This window comes from Alligator sinensis, unplaced genomic scaffold (genome assembly GCF_000455745.1).
Source record: "Alligator sinensis unplaced genomic scaffold, ASM45574v1 scaffold839_1, whole genome shotgun sequence".
Taxonomy (NCBI): domain Eukaryota; kingdom Metazoa; phylum Chordata; order Crocodylia; family Alligatoridae; genus Alligator; species Alligator sinensis.
The window spans coordinates 1,147,954-1,165,904 of NW_005841885.1; the positions used below are offsets into that span (position 1 = coordinate 1,147,954).

A 17,951-nucleotide genomic window follows, 5' to 3' on the forward strand; every position below is an offset into this window, starting at 1 on the left:
AACTGTTGACATAATGGGGTTTCTGCAGGCTTAACATTTTGGAGCCCAAGGCACAATTTGTCCAGAAATAGATCATTTGGGTTTTTTTATGCAGTTTTGTTGTTGTTGTTAATACAAGCATTTATCTTTTTTTTAGCACTATGGGTGCTGCGAGCACCAGACTAAGAAATAGCAATTGCGACTGCAGGTTTACACTGCAGTCAGAGGTGTGACTGAAGCCCCTGGAATTACCCCTACACTAGCTTGATCTAGCTACAGGTGGGACCAAGAGCAGTAAAGATGCAATGGCACAGACTTTAGTAAGTACCTATAGTCTCTGGCTGAAGCCTGTCCCATCATGTTTTCTTTGCAACTGGTACCCAAGCTAGTTAGATCAAAGTTAGCATAGGTCTGCTTACGCCTGTGGCAATCACACCTCTCTGCAGTGTAGACAGACCTGACAGAGTGGATAAGGGCAGAAATGTGACTGCAGAAAGTGAACCCTTTTCTCAACTAATCTGTTCCCTGGGACAGGTTCTGATATCACTTAATACACATACACAGTGCAAATACATCACCTCACTTCAGCACAGTCCCTCCAGAATTACACAGAGCAATCAAAATTATTATAGGTCTAGAAAATATGACCTACAAGGAGGAAAGGTTGGAAGAACTGGGATTTTTTAGTCCAGGGAAAAGAAGACTGAAGGCTGATTCGATTTGATAATGGTCTTCAAGTTCCTGAAGGGTGGTTATAAAGGGGATGGTGATAGACTACTCTCTGTGTCTGTAGGTGACAGGACAAAAAATAATGGCCTTAAATGGCAGCAAAGAAAATTTAGGTTGGATATTAGGAAGGATTTACTGACTATAAGAGTGGTTGAACATTGGAACAGGTTACCTAGGGAGGTTGTGGAATCTCCATCCTTGGAAGTTCTTACAAGCAGATTAGAGAAATACTTATCTAGGTTGGTTCAGGCAGAAGTGATTAAATAAACTGTACTAGAGGACTGCTTGCACCCCTTCCAGCCCTATTCTCTAGGATTTTATCTGAGATCAGACATCAGCTCAGAGATGTTACAAGGCATCTAAGTGCCCAGGGCAGCTGTGAAGCAGAGGCAGTGGTGACTTCCAGCTGATACCATGCTTCTGGCACAGCTGTGTGGCTGCGATGGCACCTGCTATTTTTCTCTTCCCCCTCCTTAAGTCAGCAACCAGGGCCCTGCCTTAGTTATGCTACTGGAGCAGCCTTGTAGTTATATAATCACATTGGTTATTTTAGTGACAAAAAAAGGGTCCAATATGTAATCACATCAGGGATCTATCTGACTTCCATGGGGGACTGTTCATACAAGGGCTATGCAGGTAGGGGTATGAAAGGTGTGGGAGGGAGCAGGATTCTCTTCTGCCTCACCCATCAATAAAATTGTTAACATAGCTCTACCTAGTGAATCTTTATGATCAGTTTGGACTGGCAAGCAAGAAAGAACCCAACGTAGCACAGAGCCCAGGCTGAGTTTGACAGCTGTACATAGCAAAATATTGCTTGAAAAGTGAACAAATCTCCTTTCAAAGCCCGTGAAGGACCTGGAACTTCATGATGCCATTTTAACAGTCACTTCTCAGAGTGAATCTGCCCTCTTAGCAAACATATACATTGCTTCCCTTTCACTCTGATACACTTCTTGCCTTGTATAAATTTAGACCAAGTAAAATACTGGTGACCCTCATCTCAGAAAGCTTCTCTGTTTTCCAGTAGCACCTCCACTGTGTGGAAGACTGTCAATCTGTTTTATCACATGCATCCTGAGATGGCTTCTTTTTCTCCCTCCCTGTCTCTTTTGTGTCACTGCAGAATTCTTGGTGTTGATCTCAGTGTACTTGTTACTGAAAGACATGAATAAATCCTCTTTCTTCATGGCTATTTCTGCTGCTGCAGGTCTCCTATACAGCCTGTTTCAAGTCCCCCCTCCCCTCCCCCTTTTTTGAAAATCTGTCACTTTTATATTTGGTCATTTCCAAGTATCTTTGAATTTAAATAGCCACAGCTAACTTTATCTGGCAGCATGCTGACCTTCACCTGCTTGGGACCTTTGACAATAATGATTTTCTACTTGTGTAACTTTCTTTCCTATACACACTTGCTTGACCCTAACTTCTGGCTGCATCCATGGGACCAACTCGGTTCCAATGGAGAAAAAGGTCTCTAAACCCAGACAAATGCAGGGTAGTATGTATGTTCAGATTCTACTATCTAAGGACATTTACCTCATGTTACTCTCTTCTTGGAGACTTTCTATACACTGTTTCTTGTATTCCAGGCCAGATACAGTAGTCTCACTTCCAAACACTTGCACAGTCATAGCTTTGCTTGTAGCTCTACTCTCATTCTCCTACTTCCCTTCTTGCTGTCTTCTTTCCTTGCAAGGTGAGTCTTTCCCACATTTTTTGGTTATTTCCTATACCTGGAATGCCTTCCCTCTTCTTCCTTTTTTTTTTTTTTGCATTAAACCATCATCCTCTCTCCAAACAAATCACTTATATAACTTTGCCTTACAAGATGTCTGCTAGAGTCACAAAGTGCATGGGTGACTTTTAAATGTGGGCCCAAAGTAAAGACGAATGGTCATGTTTCTAAGGTCTAAGGCAGTACAGCTGTGTGGATAATGGAGTGCTCAGTCTGATAGTTGGCCACACAAATCAGATGTCTTCATTTTAGGTCAATCAAAAAGTTCTGGTATTATTTAACTCACTCTCATGCCTCTTTAAAATGCAAGTCAAATTCAAAATACTATACTTCAAATTCAAAACAAAAATTAAGTTAATTTTGAACATGTTCAGAATAAAACATTCCCCACTTTTCCAAATGTTTTCCTTTTTTTTTTATTCACCAAATTTGACCTGAATTCACAAATAGTTTTGGTTCTCCCCAAAACTACATTTTTTCAATTAATGTAGTAGTTACTGGAAAATTTTTGCCTGGCTCTAACTGGAAGAGCTGTATTTTATTCTCCACTTTGCCAAACTTCACATGAACCTTCATCATATTACTTCACCATTCCAGATCTCTGTAATGATGCTAATCATCCCTCCCCACTACAAGGACTGGGTGGTCATTCTTAATTCATTAATATTTACAAGGCACTTTGGGATCCTCAGCAGGACCGTGTTAAAGAAAAGCAAAGTATTATTACTGTTGCAGTAAACCAGAGCATTAAAGTTTCATACAACTGGTTTAGCTGAAGTTCAGAATATGAGGAATGATGATATGAACAAACAAAAAAAATTGCAATCCATTTGCTCCAACATGGATTGCCCCAACCATACAAAACAAAAAGGGTGAAATATTTCATTTCACAGAGGCAAATTGCTTGAAAAAATAAAAAGTAGCCATGCTATCTGTTAAAAATCTGTTTCCTCTTACCCAGGACATAAATCTCACTGTTGACTACGGCTGTGCTGAAGCGGTATTTGGAGTACTTCATTGGGGTGCGCTCTGTCCATTTGTCTTGGCCTGGGTCATACTGAAACATTCTGTTACTTAATCGATCTGGCTCATCGTCAGGGAGATCCATCTGTATGAAATATGACAGCCATATAATAATACAACATTTGGAGCCCTCTGCACACGCCTGCATGCAATTAATCACAGCAGACAGCTGAGCAGATAAATAACATAAACACATCAATTATAGCTGTGAAGTGATTCATACTCACTACGACTTAACAGCACCCATGACTTGTGGCTGGAAGTACACTGTAGAAGGCAGATGAATAACAGTGCATTTATATTCCATAGCAATGGAGTCAAGGATTTGAGTAATAACAAAACATCTATGGACTGAGCTCTGACAGAACATAGCTCTTTTACAAGGCCTTTGTGAAGCCATACGAATAAAGGGAAAACCTTTTTCAAGACATTTTTTTCTTCTGCTGAAGACTGAATTTCTATTTACTTTCTTACTTGGGCTGCACCATGAGTTTCAATGATGTATGCGGAAGGCTGTTCTAAGAGCTTCACGTGCACAGTACATATGCTGAACTAATATCTGTTAATTTAGTCAGTCCACATACATCCAAGTTGCACAATTGCTAAATATTTCCAATTAATAGTTTTAATGACAACCTCCTAGCTCCCAACTAGACAGAACAGGTTATTTGGATAAATGTGATATCTTTTATTATACCAACTAAATAGTTGGAAAAAAATTGTTCTTTGCAAGCTTTTGGATACAAACGCCCTTCTTCAGGCACTAGCTCCCAACTACATTTTTGCACCTTTAATGACATCTCTAGTCACTCCTACTTGCCTGATTTTCCTAATCTTCCCTTTTTCCTCTTTCTCTGATAAAACATAGGCACTCCAGCTCTGATTATGTTTCCTGAGTGTGGCACCTTTAAATAGAAGCTGTCTGCTTTGGGGGAAGACTGATAAATTTCAGAATGAAAGGTGAGCAAGAAAGAGAGGTGGAGGGATTGCTACTGCATACTCACAAAGTTGTTATAGTCCTTTCTTTGCTTGTTGTTTTCCTTAGTATAGAGCAGTGGTTCTCAACTTCAAGGCAACCCTTGGAAAATGCCAGCTTGTAGCTTTCACTCATTTTTTGACTATGGAAAAATAATAGAGCCATTCTTCTGCTGCAAAGAACTCAGAAAGACCACAACTGGTCTTTGTTTTTGACACTGTGGATTTCCACTTGAAATGTGTAGGTTTTTGCACAGTGCTAACACTACGTGGCACCCCATGGCATCCTTAAAAGGATCTCAAGGCATCATAGGGCACTGCAACACCCTGGTTAAGAATCACTGGTACAGGTATCTTGAGGCTAAGGCGATAAGTGAGAATTAAGAATCCAGATAATGGAAGTCATCTATACTGACACTTTTTTATACTTTGCTCTTTCTGCATGGAAAACTTTTCACTCCACTTCACGCCTCCTTCCAGCCTACCTCCCGGGGGGGGGGGTCCTCATCAGCCTAATTCCAAACCTCCCCCATTGACCTCTCCCCTTCTTATTAATAACAACCCCAAGCTTCCTTGGTCTAATTCACTCTCATTGTGCTGCTCCAGTTTATAACTCCACTGATGTCAGGGGAACATTATATCAATGCAGGCATGAAGTAATGCAGTAGTGAGTCAAACCCTTCTTCTCCTGCACTGTTATTTTACATCTTGTCTTGAGTTTGTCTTTTCTTGTTTCAGTGATAAGGTCCCAGTGGGAAGGGAATGTCACGTCATCTACGTTCTATGAACTGGCATATAGATTTATGTCACTATATCAATATTATACTATTAGTTCTGTTTATTACAATGGGGTGCTTGGTGCTGCATAAATATAAGGACAGCTCCAGAGCTGACCTGTGGAATATGTTCTATATTGTGCCTGAGACAGCACTGTAGCCTCATACACAACCTGAGAGGTAAATCCTAGTATATCTGGCACCATCCAATCTCTGTAGTGTTGGTCTTAACATCCTTATTTCTGTGCTGAGGCTAACGTCGAACTGTATAAGTAGGTTCTTACTTTCCACAGCAATAGCTTCTTTTCAATTGATGCTAATGCACTCACTATCGTATGTATCATCACATGCCCCCATGAGTTGTCACAGCCAAGTTAGTTGGGAGGTGTCTATTCCCATGTGTCTCACAGGAGCCTTTATTTTTGCCACTTTTGCCTCAATATCCATTGCAAGAGCTTTTCAGCTACTTTTCCTCTTTTCAGTCTCTGCTGGGGAGATGGCTAAATAAAACTGGGTGTCTCACTTAGAGTCTTTGTTATACAAAAATCCTCCCCACTCTAGCATTTTACAACCAGATTGTTTCCATATTGAGGATATTCTCAAATTTTACTACTTTAAATAAAGAGAAGGTGTCTTTGTTTGGTTGTTTCTCTGTCGCAGCTATTCTCTGATTATTCTCTGGTCTCTTTGGGGACTTCTGTGCTCAGAATATTTTAAGAGATGCAAATCATGTTTGCTGCACACAATTTGGTCTTAAATACTTTTAAGATTTATTTCTTCAAAGGCATCCTAAACCAAGGAGATGTGACACTATTTTTAATGTCCTTCAGTCAATAATATGAATTACAAACGTCCCAAAAACAGTATTAGCAAAATTTTCAAGCCAGAGAAAGTCTCAACTTGACTTTCTAAAATTAAACTGTACTGAGCAACAACAACAAAAGAAGTACCACGTTAAGGAAGGACGTTCACACTGGGGAATTAGAAAGGGGGAATGCTACTTTGGAAAGCAATCCATTTTGCTGCTATTGTTCTCTTTGTGCTGTTACTAAAGATACTTATGGTAGGGCTGAATGAAAATGTTACATCAAAACATGTTATTGGAAAATTCAGTTTGCATCAGAGCTATTTTGTAAAGTTATTTTTTCCATACAACATTTTAATTTTTCATCAAAATCCAAAGCATCCAAAACCAGGAACAATTTCCTGAGAAACAGAGCTGAGCTCTGCAACTTCTTGAACTTCAGATTTACCAGAGTTCACAAGGTTGCATCTTGGGCTCCAATAGGGACCTGTGTCTTATTTTAACACAACAATTTTCTAATAATTAGAAGAGGCAAAGATGAAAAAATTACCAATTACTGGGAAGGATGAGACAAATTCATTTTCTATAGTATGTGATGAGGTAAAAGTGCCAGGCAAGCACCAAATATCGTCATTGTTTATTTTTAATTAACATTTTGCTAGTTTAAGGACTGAGCAAGGACTTCAAGGTGATCCCAATGACTATATAAAAATGGAAAGTGAGTGAAATCATGCCGACAGCTGCATTTTAAAGTGTGCCTCAATGTGAAGTTTTTCAGACAACTGCCTTTTATGGACTATGGCAAATGCATCAAACTTTATATAGTAAGGACATTATTTCTTCAGGGCTGTTTGATTCTCATATTAAAGAGATGAGAGGACAGAGTGCCATTTTTTGGCACTTATCCCTCACGTATGAGGGTGTTTCAAAAAGCAATGGCTTTGTGTGTACAACAGTCATTTACTGAACTATGTCACTTCTCGAAGTAGTCGTAAATGCTGGGTGTTCAATGACAGTGCATCGGTATTCCTCGCTGGTATGTAGTGTCCCACTCCATTGCACAGACAATGGTTTTATTTCAAAACTGCCATTACTTTCTGAGACTCCCATTGTATTTTAACCATGCAAGAAGCACCATAATGTTATACTGCACAAAAACTAAGCCCAGTCTTGCTAGTTAGTTCATACATAATATTTCTTTACCTGGGGTGTCCAGCCTCCCATCACGTAGAGTTTATTTTTCACTGTCACCACAGCGTGGCAAGCCAGTTGCAATGAAAGAGGTGCTACACTTCTCCAGCTCCCTTGCTCCATGGAGTATTTCTCAACACAGTTGGTGACCAGATACTGGTTTTTCAGTTTGGCTTGGCCTCCTATGATATAGAGGTCATTATGGATGGTGCCCAATGCATAGAGTTCACGAAACTGAGCAGTGCACAAATTTTCCCAAGACTGGTTTCCCCGATGGTGATACCTGTAGCAAAACCCCAGATTAGAAACACTGCAGCTCACAAAGGTCATAGCAACTTCTTTTTTAAATCAGACTCCTCCAGCTTCATTGTTTCCTTAGATGATTTTACAATGGGAAGAACATTTTTTCTTTCTTTTTAACAGAGAAGAAAATTTCTAGCCTTGAATTCAGTGCATTTATTTACATGTATAGAAGTCACTCACAGATTGATATGAGTCTTAGAACAGGGTTTAATATGGGTTTAAGGCTTTAAGTATAGGCACAGGGTTGGAAAATGATGAACCTCATTAGGATGTCCTTACATTTGTACGTGCTGAATTCCACTGAAGTCAGTGGCAACCACAAATACTCGGCCCCTGTAAAATTTTTGGCTGCTTTGATTTAGGTGCTTAAATATGTATTTGGAAGCTTACATTTAGATACTCACATTTGGCATTGCTGGCTTCAGTTTTTACTCAGTCTTTAATATGGAAAATTTTCCACTCTAATTTATGTCAGTTTGTCTGAGTAAGAACTGGGTAAAAACAGAGTGAGGCTCTCTGAGATATTTATCATCATCATTATCCGCATCATATCTTACCTCCTCAGAGTTATCTGCACAGGACTGTTAATGATAGGCATAGATTCATGTGTGACCAAATCCCTAAATCATTCCCACAGCTCAAGCATCAGCACCATTAGTAAATAATTGACCTGCAGGAATGAACTAGGAAAGAAAATACTAGCAGACCACCAATGCTTTGGGTCAGGGGAAGGTGAGGCTTACATAAATGCATGTAAGGCCCAATCTACCTCATCTTCAACACACAAAGATTGAATCTTAATGAATGGGATTTCCCTTGTGAGTAAGGTGTCAGGATTTTCTCCTATATATGGGAGAGGCTTCATCATTTCATGGAGACAGGAGTACTGTCCTTTCTGACAAACTGATTTGGATCACTGAAATCTCTGTACGAGCATATGGGGAAAGAAAGCTTTTTCCAGTAGCCTTTCTGCTCCCAGAAGCATGATTTAGGGTCAAACTTTATAGATAATTATCCATTTAAAGGATACACACCTATAAATTTCAATGTTCCTGGTCTTTTGTCTAGACATTTTGGCAGCACTCGCCTCCCCCGCCACGATAATATCGTTGTTCTCAGTGACAACACCAGTGCACACACATCCCAAACCCTCCCCATACTTTGGAGAGGAAATGAAATAAGTCTTTTTTGTGGCAGGAGCATAACAAAAACTGGCATCTGCATAGCTGCCGTGTCTTGATCTAATACCCAAGGAATTATTGCCGATGCAAAGTAAAAGGCTGGTGGTCTCCATGCCGTAGCGAAGACTGAAAGAGGGTTGATTGGCTTTCTTGATGGTTTCCAATGCCTTCTCAATCATAGTATGACATTCAGAATTACAAAGTAGCACTGTGTTCCTTTTCCGAGCTTCCACTAGGAAGGAAGGGCTTACAAGTACCAGCCTCACCTGCTTCAGGAGCTCAATAAGGTGTTCTGAACGTGATTTTCGGCTGTGGTTCACCCATCTGAGGACCAAATCCAAGATGTTTTCCTCACGGGATACATTCAGGTCATCTGATCTTATGAGACTCAACAACTGCTGTGCTTCAATCTCTAAAATTTCTTCTTGCAGGCTCACCTCAGCAAAATGCCGGTACAAGTATCGCCTAGCTTGATCAGATAAGTCTTCTGCCCCAATATGCTTTGCAAAATAGTAGATCCCAACGCAGTTGGAAGAATCCATATGGTCCATCATGTATTTTTCACATGTACTGAAAATGTCTTCCATCTGCAGAAAGTATGCTGCAACAGCAACATTTTGCACATTCAGATGAGTGAGGTGCAAATCCGCACTGTACATGTAGTTGAGTATTATGGACACGCTCTCTGCTGAGATGTCATAAAGCACTACCTCTCTTTGGGTGCACTCAAGTAAGCCACAGGTAAACATGGCTTTGAAATAGGGACTAAAAGCTGCCAGTATCAGCTTATGGCAAGGAAACTTCTCACCTTCTGCTACCAGGACTACGTCTATCATTTGTGTTAATTCTTTCATGCCATTTATTTGATCCAATAAAGTCAAGCTATGCAGCTGTCTTCTTTTCAGATCAGTCTTATAATCCATGATAAAACTCAAAACTTTTCTGTTTCGAATCTCCTCTGGGTCCTGTTTGATTTTTAGAAGGACTACTTGTGTGTCATTTGGTCTTCTTTCACCATACCTATTTCTGGGGTGGAAAAACATAACATGTTCCTATAAGCACAAATCTCTGACAACTGAATTTTACTGTTAAATCCTAATAATAGTAAATGCTCTTAGAGGACAGTTACAAAACAGTAATATACACACTAGAATGTGCATAATCATTTCATTTTCCACCTAAACTTAATTCTGAGGACTATATTTTTTCACTCTAGTATTTGATGCCCAAACACATGAAATACTATTTTTAATTTGCATCTGGAATTGATACATCTTTTAATATTCTGACTGGTTGCCTGAGTTTAACAGAAAATTCTCATTGCATTACAGAAATGTTCAAATGCTGTAATGAATACTACCAAATATTCATAGTGTTAGTTAGTGAGATCTGATATTAAAGATTAAGTCCCAACTGGTACTAAAATTGCTGGGTTCAGAAGGCCTTAATTAACCAAAGCTTCTATTGATGTCACATGCTAACATGAACCTTCCTGCTTGCCAAAAATCAGATCCATTTGATTCTGCCTGGTTCAGAAATTATTTATTGAAATAGATGCTTATCACAGAAGCCAGTTCTGCTGGCTTTTGCCAGATTAAAAAATCTCATGTATTTTATTGGCCTTCCCTCTGTTACAAATAGACTTGGCACCGGAGAGTATTCGACCTAAAAGAATTCTGCAGATCTAATTTGCTGTCCACCATTTGTGCTGCCTGTCTTCTGCATTTATCTCTGCCTAGACATGGAAAATCAGCTGGTCAGTGTTGCTTTTGTTTATGGTCAGTAAATAATCACTCTCACTGCCAGATTTTCGTATGCTAGCTAGCCCAAGGTTGCAGGTTTTGGGTGACATACTGTAACCCAAGGCAGGGTTCTCACATGGAATTCATGTAGGACAGAGCCGGTTTCACAATCTTTTACCAGCCTTTAATTTTAGGTCTGAAAAGCGCAAAGGGAAAAATATATTTTCAAGAACTCCATTTTAATTTTTGTCTTTTGCTCTGTTTTTCTCTCTTTTCCTCTCCAATATAAAAAGACCCTGCTTTACCACTTAATAGAAAGGGGCTGATTTCAGTGGAAGTACATTGGCAAATAAATGGAACAACACTATAGCAATTCAGGCCCTGATTCTCCAAGTCAAAAGCCATTTCAAATGATCTTCTGGCTTCAGTTTTTTCCCCCTCTTTCTTTTAGTCAAAGAAGCCCCAAAACCTCCATTTCAAAGTGTGCTTCTGTATCTGCCTCTCTCTTTTCTCAGAGCCTGATCCAAATCTTATTGAAGTCAACAGTAGGATTCTCATTAACTTTAATAGGCCTTGGGTCAGGCACTCAGATATTCAAGCTTCAACTCACGTGCACACCTACAAAAAAACGGTCTACTGCTTGGATGCTGAATGTCACCTTATGGTTTCGTCAGTTCGCCAAGAGCAGACAGCTGGAACGTTTCAAAATCAGCTAGTCAGTCAGTGGCACGTTTCAGTGCTCGCTGTTCCCTACAGACTTTGCCAGGAGTTTGAGGTAAGTGAGCTCTGCAGGACGGGAACCCAGGGGGCTCACAAATCTGGTAACCCTGGGTTCATTCTCCATTGCATTTCACTTGGTATAGAGTCTACACTGTGGACCTTTCTACCTGTGCAATGCAGGTGCAAGACATCACCACCAAAGGGAGGGCATGAAGAATCTGATTCATTAGCTTTGTGCACCCATTTTGCACAGAGGAACGCAACTAGGAACACAAGACAGTAGAAATTCAAGTTCTGCTCAAGCCTGTATAAAGGGCCTTTCTCCACAACATGCTGATTCTCTGCTCAGGCAGGGATCACTCCTCTCTGGTCAGAGGAGTCATACAAGGCTGTTGCTATGAGCAGACACTTGGGGTGCTGCTTATTCACTTGCCTCCACACCACATGCTTCAGCTCAGCTCTCAGCTTGCAGAATAGTCCTAAGGAAAACATCTCTGAGCTTCTGTGCTCCTGTTAGCAGGAGAGTGTCTCTTCCCAGACACAGTGGTAAACTTCTCTCTGTCTCTCCCACTGCTGCTGCCCTTTTCTCTAGGCTTTAAACGGTAAGGGCAGCAAACAGAGAAATACTGCTGTGAGTAGAATGACCACTGTTTCAAAAGACAAAGGTGGGACATATGCCTGCCTTCCCCCACCCCTGTGCATCCGCCATGGCCAGAGCAGAGCCAAGTGGGGCGAGGTGGGGGCTGCCTGCTGCAGGCTTGGGGCTCCCTGCCCTGATGCTTTTCCCCTGGGAGTCTTGCACTGGACATGCACCCTCTGCCCACCCAGCAGCAGCTGGGGATACAACTCCATACTGCCACCATCCCTGCTGCTGCTCCCCCTGGATAAGCTGTCCATGGCTCCATCTCACTCCATGTCCCAGCCCCATGCACCTCCCTGGGTGGGCACCACCCCCAGCCCCAGCTGCATTCCCTCCCACACTGTGGGGGCCTCAGTCTGCCCCCCCAGTCCCCCATACTCTCTCCCCCCTATAAACTTACTTGAAGAGAGCTGCTCTGCACACTGCCTGGCTCTTTCCCAGCCATGTGCATGTGTGTGGGTGTGCACATGCACGTGGTGCCCCCTGCATCCTGCTTCCCTGGAGCCCCGAGCAGCCTCTTGCAAGCTGGAATGCTGCCAGATTGCAAGGGGAAATCCACCATTTCCTGCGGACCCCTACATGATGCTGCAAATCTGGGACAAATGCTATCCCAGACTCATGCAGCCCAGGATCAGGACTTGAGGTTCCCTAACCCTAACCCCCCCATATTACTATTAGTTCAAACAAGTAGGCTCTGGTAGTCTGGCTGGGAGAGAACTGGATCTAAACACTAAGCTGGACTCCCCACTCTTGTGAAGCCACGTAATGCCATCCACCAGTTTCAGTGGAGTTACTACTAGTTGGCACCAGGGTAAGTGAATGGTGAGTCCAGGCCTGGCTTCCAAACTGTGCTACAGCCTTTCAGGAGGCTCTGACAGGGTTCAGTGACATGGTTTAACAAAATTTGGAGTCATCTCTGTTAGCCCTAAGTGGTAGTTTAACTGCAGTTTAAATATTCAGAGATTCACAGAAGTTTAGGGCAGCCTACTGAAGCTTTGTGTGATGTGCTTTTAGCCTCCCCATAATGCTCCCCCATTTCAGCTACCCTTGTTTTTAAAGTCACCCAAGTATAAAATGGGTCTGAGCTGCACGGGGTTCACAAGTACTCCTGTGCCAATGCCCACCTATCGGCCACTTTTAGGCTTATCGGTATTCTAACACAACTCCTGCTTGCAGAGCAACAGTCCTGTTACAGCATGGAGCGGGGGAATCATGTTACAGGCTAGATGATATGGAGACAGGCCCTAATGTCAGGCTGGAAGCTAGATGTAAACACAGCAGACAGAATGTGACTGTTCAGATGAGTATCACTACACAGGGAAGTTAAGAGGAGGTTAGACAACACCTTGTTGAGGTGGCTTAAACAGGGATGATCCTGCCTTGAGCAAGGGGTGGAATTAAGTGACCTCCTGAGGTCCCTTCCAGACCTATTTTTCTATGATTCTATAAGTGTTTGTAGGATCAGGGCCTTCGACTATCAGAGTGAAAGGGTGTCTTTCTCAAGCTCAGAAGTTGTTGTGAGCAACTCTCTGAAGCCTTAACAACAGAACTAAGGGAGAAATTTCACTGGACTAAGGGGAAAATCATAATAGATAAGGTTCAGAATGGGCATGGTGGGAATGACCACCTTCCTACTGTTGATGGTGAACTGGTGCACGATCAGTTAGAAAAGTTAGACGTTTATAAGTCAGCAGGACCAGATGAACTTCATCTGAGAGTGCTGAAGGAGCTAGCCAAAGTCATTGCAGGACCTCTGGTGAAACTCTTCCAAAACTGGTGGCCACCTATAAGTTTATCAGGGGTGCTCATCAGGATCTGGGGGAACGTCTGTTCACAAGAGCGCCCCAAGGGATGACAAGATCGAATGGTCACAAACTCCGCTGCGACCGATTCAGGCTGGACATAAGAAAGAACTTCTTCACTGTCTGAGCCCCCAAGGTCTGGAATAGACTGCTGCTGGAGGTGGTTCAAGCACCCACTTTGAACACCTTCAAGAAACATTTGGATGCTTATCTTGCTGGGATCCTATGATCCCTGCTGACTTCCTGCCCCTGGGGCAGGGGGCTGGACTCAATGATCCTCCAGGGTCCCTTCCAGCCCAAATGTCTATGAAAGTCTATGAAAGTCTATGAAAGAGGAGACCCTGTAGGCTCAGCTGGGCCGAGGGCCAATGAGATGCCCATCTTCAAGAAGGGGAGGAGAGAGGACCTGGCCAACTATAGCCCAATTAGCCTAACGTCTATCCCAGGGAAAATCCTGGTATAATTCATCAAGGAGTCTGTGTGTGCTATGCTTGCATAAGGTAGGATTCTGAACAACAGCCAGCATGGCTTTGTCACAGGCAGGTCTTGCCTTTCGAACCTCATCTTCTACGACCAGATAAATCCCCACCTGGATAAGAGAGAGGAAGTCAACATTGTATACCTAGACTTCCAAAAGGCCTTTGATCTGGTATCCCATGATGTTCTCATGGGAAAATTGGAGGATTGCAGGCTTAACTGCTCAACAGTCAGGTGGGTAGGAAGCTGGTTGTCGGATAGGACCCAGAGACTTCTAATGAACAGATCTGTGTCGTCTTGGTGAGAAGTGGCAGTGGTGTCCCTCAGGGGTCCATGCTTGATCCAATGCATTTCAACATCTTTATCAATGATTTGGATGTGGGGGTGAAGAGCTCACTGGCCAAGTTTGCGGATGACAGCAAGTTATGTAGGAGTGTGGTCACATTTGAAAATAGATGGCAGACAGAAGTGGACCTAGACAGGCTGGAAAGTTGGGCGGATCAGAACCAGATGAAGTTCAACATTGAAAAGTGTAATGTGCTCCATCTGGGGGTTGAACAATCCCCAACATACTTACAGTCTCGGTGGTGCCAAACTGACTAGTGCCATGACTCAAAGGGACCTAGGGGTAATAATAGACCACAGTATGAACGTGAGCCGTCAGTGCGATGATGTAGCCAGCAGGGCAAACAATACTCTGGCATGCATTAACCGATGCATCTCAAGCAAAGCCACAAAAGTGATTCTTCCACTTTACTCAGCAACTGGTGAGACCGCAGCTAGAGTAGTGTGTCCATTTCTGGGCGCTGCACTTCAACAAGGATGTGGAAAAGCTTGAGAGAGTCCAGAGAAGAGCCACCCGTATGATGAAAGACTTGCAAGGCAAGCCATACAAGGAAAGGCTGAGGGACCTGGGTCTCTTCAGCCTAAAAAAGAGAAGGCTGAGACGGGACCTGGTAGCAGCTTACCGCTACATCAGGGGAATGCATCAAGGGCTCAGTGAACAACTGTTCACCAGGGCACCCTTGGGGAAAACCAGCAGAAATGGTCACAAACTCCTGGAAGTTCATTTCAGGCTTAACACTAGGAAAAACCCCAGTTGTCTTTCCTAATTGGTGCAGGGATCTGGACCCAATAATCTTGCGAGGTCCCTTCCTGCCCCTTACAATCTATGAATCTATGAATCTACAATCTATGAATCTATAAGCAGGGCTCTTGGCTCATTTTCATTAACAAAATATACACAGACAAGGAAAAAAAAAGCAATTGAAGATTTTAAACAAAAACAACAAAGCCTATAAGGGGATCCTCCCAGAAGAGTTTAGTTCTCTCGAAAGGCTTAAACAGTTTGGATGTTTAGAAAGATTAATAATTATCTCCCATGTGTGGAATGATATTGCAGCTACAGAACCAGCCTTAGGACTGTGCTTACAGCTGTTAAGATGTTTGCATAACTAGTCATCATGCTGCTTAGAAAGATGGGTGGCTTCCTTGTACTGAAACTTACAGTCAAATTCAGGCACATTTTAAGTGGAATATTTCCCTGACTTTGTCATTTTTCCTCCCCATTTTTCCAAATCATAAACTCAGTATAGCAAATTTAAGCAGTGAATCTGGATTATTACCTCACATTCAAAATGTATTTAAAAAACAAAAATGTAACCGTGTAGTCTTCATGTGAGCCAAATCCTACATTTCTAACTCAATTTACACTGAGTTAAAGGCAATGAAAAAAGCTTAATACGAAATGAATAAAAGCCTCAGAATAGAAGAGGAATTTTTTTGCTATCTACTTAAAAATGAAATTTCTAGGAACACGTTACGCTCCTGATCTAGTAACTGATTTATTGGGAGTTGTATATATGGAGAAAGTTTGTAGAGTCAGCCTAAAGTTGCACGTCGAAGGATTGTTTAAGAACTGTCATCTCTTTTTACTTCTTTGACATGATTTAAGAAGGCCCCCCAAAAGTTCCCCTCCCATGCTGTTTGTTTTCTACCTTACAAATATCAGGAACATTGTATCTGATTTTCCCTGGTTTTCATGGAACCTCTCTCAAAGAATGCATGCTGGAAGCTTTCACACCCTAACAAAGGAGGTGTGGCCTCTTCAACAAGGCTGCTCAGCCTCCAAAGTGCTAATTGGTCACTGAAAGTGTTAACAAAAACAAACAGTAACAGAAAAGATTTTAAACATGATGACTAAAAATATTCTTCCTCTTAATTACTCACTTCCACTCTCTCTCCCTTGTTGTGATGTCATCTTTTCACTAGTCTTCCAATCAGCATATCTTCCAAGGGAGAAAAAAAATCAGAATATTTAATGCAAAATACAAGCAGAATAATAATGCATTATTTTTATATTACATATCTGCAACACAGTAGAAAGAAGATAGAAGGAAACAGTTCCAATTTTCATTTCCTTTGCTGGTCACCTTTAGTGTCCCATCATTATTAATTTAGTCTTCCTGATAGCAGCTCTTTGTCTTTGATTACTTCATTTGGTGGAAATGGAGATTTCATATGATCATTTAAAAATAATTAGGATGGCTAGCACAGCCTGCTCACCACCGATCTCTCCTCAGCTTCTTTAATAAAATAATAATAAGCATGCTAAAATCACCCTGCAGTCTGTCTTTCTATCTTCCCATTCTAATGAAAAATAATCAAAACCTAAGGGCAAACCCTGAACCCAGCACCTAGACCATGTAGCAGACCTACAGATGAGGCCAGATGCCCTGGCCTCATTTCTGCCTCTGCTTTTTCATTCCCATCCCTGTGTACTGCCATGAAGAGAGTTCCCACACAGGGTCTAATGTATCTCCTTAAATCCTTCCCATATTTTCCCCTGTGATGTGAAGCTGCACTGAATACACTACCAGAGAATACTAGCATATAGTAGTAATCAAATGTTATCCTGACTCTTCATATCTAATGGATCCAGACCATGCCAGGACAAGAAATGTAAAACTTGCTGCCACATCTCCACCACTCTCACAATAACTACACCCCACAACAGAACCATCACCATTCCTTGATCTTATACCTCCAGAAATGTAACATATCTCATCCAGTGCACCGAATGTCCTGATGGAAAATACACAGGAGAAACCAAACAACAACTGCACATCGGAATGAGCACACACTGAAAACCTGTCAAAGACAAAAATACCCAATTACCTGTGGGTGCACATTTCTCACAAGACGACCACTCTCTCCAATCTCTCAGTCCTGATCCTCAAAGGGAATTTACAAAACACCTTTTGTAGACAAGCACATGAACTTCATTTTATAAATCTATTAGATACAAAAAGTTATGTACTAAATATAGACATTGGATTTATGGCACATTATAACCTGCCTGCATCCAATAACCCCAGGTAACCTGCCTGCATTTTACCAGCTACAGTCTATCACCAGGTCAACATTCTCCCCTCCCCTGCCACCTACCTGTCTCACACCTATTAACTCCCATTCCCTCTGCTGTCCCCTGCCATGCATTTGCATTTTCACAGACCTGCATTTTTCATTTTGGCTTAAGCTTCTAATCCACCCGGGAGAGCAGACAAACAGCAAACTCTCCCTATGCCCGAAGAAGGGTGTTTGTGCCCGAAAACTCACAAAGAACAATTTTTTCAACTATTTAGTTGGTCTAGAAAAAGACATCACATTTGCCCAAAGAACCTTGTCTGACTATATGCTTAGACCAACATGGCTATTACCAACACCCCTGCTCATATCTAACACATTCAGGAAGCTGAATGAAAATGCCAGGAATGCAGCATAGTAGTTCACTCTCACGTCTCACTTATAGTAGTTTCATAGTAGCTAGGGTCAGGAGGGACCTGAACAGATCATCTAGCCTGACCCCCT

At 41.9% G+C, this 17,951-nt stretch overlaps 1 protein-coding gene across 10 annotated transcripts in view; it reads right to left on the reverse strand.

Moving 5' to 3' along the window:
- KBTBD12 (kelch repeat and BTB domain containing 12) overlaps positions 1-17,951 on the reverse strand; it is an 87,026-nt gene that overhangs the window by 39,870 nt on the left and 29,205 nt on the right. For 4 of the 10 annotated variants that reach the window (XM_025196814.1, XM_025196815.1, XM_025196820.1 and 1 more), the window contains 5 exons: positions 17,259-17,375; positions 16,311-16,369; positions 8,554-9,726; positions 7,229-7,499; positions 3,404-3,554 (listed from right to left, as the gene is read on the reverse strand). In XM_025196814.1, coding sequence (XP_025052599.1) covers positions 3,404-3,554; positions 7,229-7,499; positions 8,554-9,623 — 1,492 coding nt within the window. In that variant the 5' untranslated portion in view covers positions 9,624-9,726; positions 16,311-16,369; positions 17,259-17,375. Of the gene's footprint in view, positions 1-3,403; positions 3,555-7,228; positions 7,500-8,553; positions 9,727-16,310; positions 16,370-17,124; positions 17,232-17,258; positions 17,376-17,951 lie in introns of those variants that run through there. The other 6 variants (XM_025196816.1, XM_025196818.1, XM_025196817.1 and 3 more) reach the window with 3 other exon arrangements.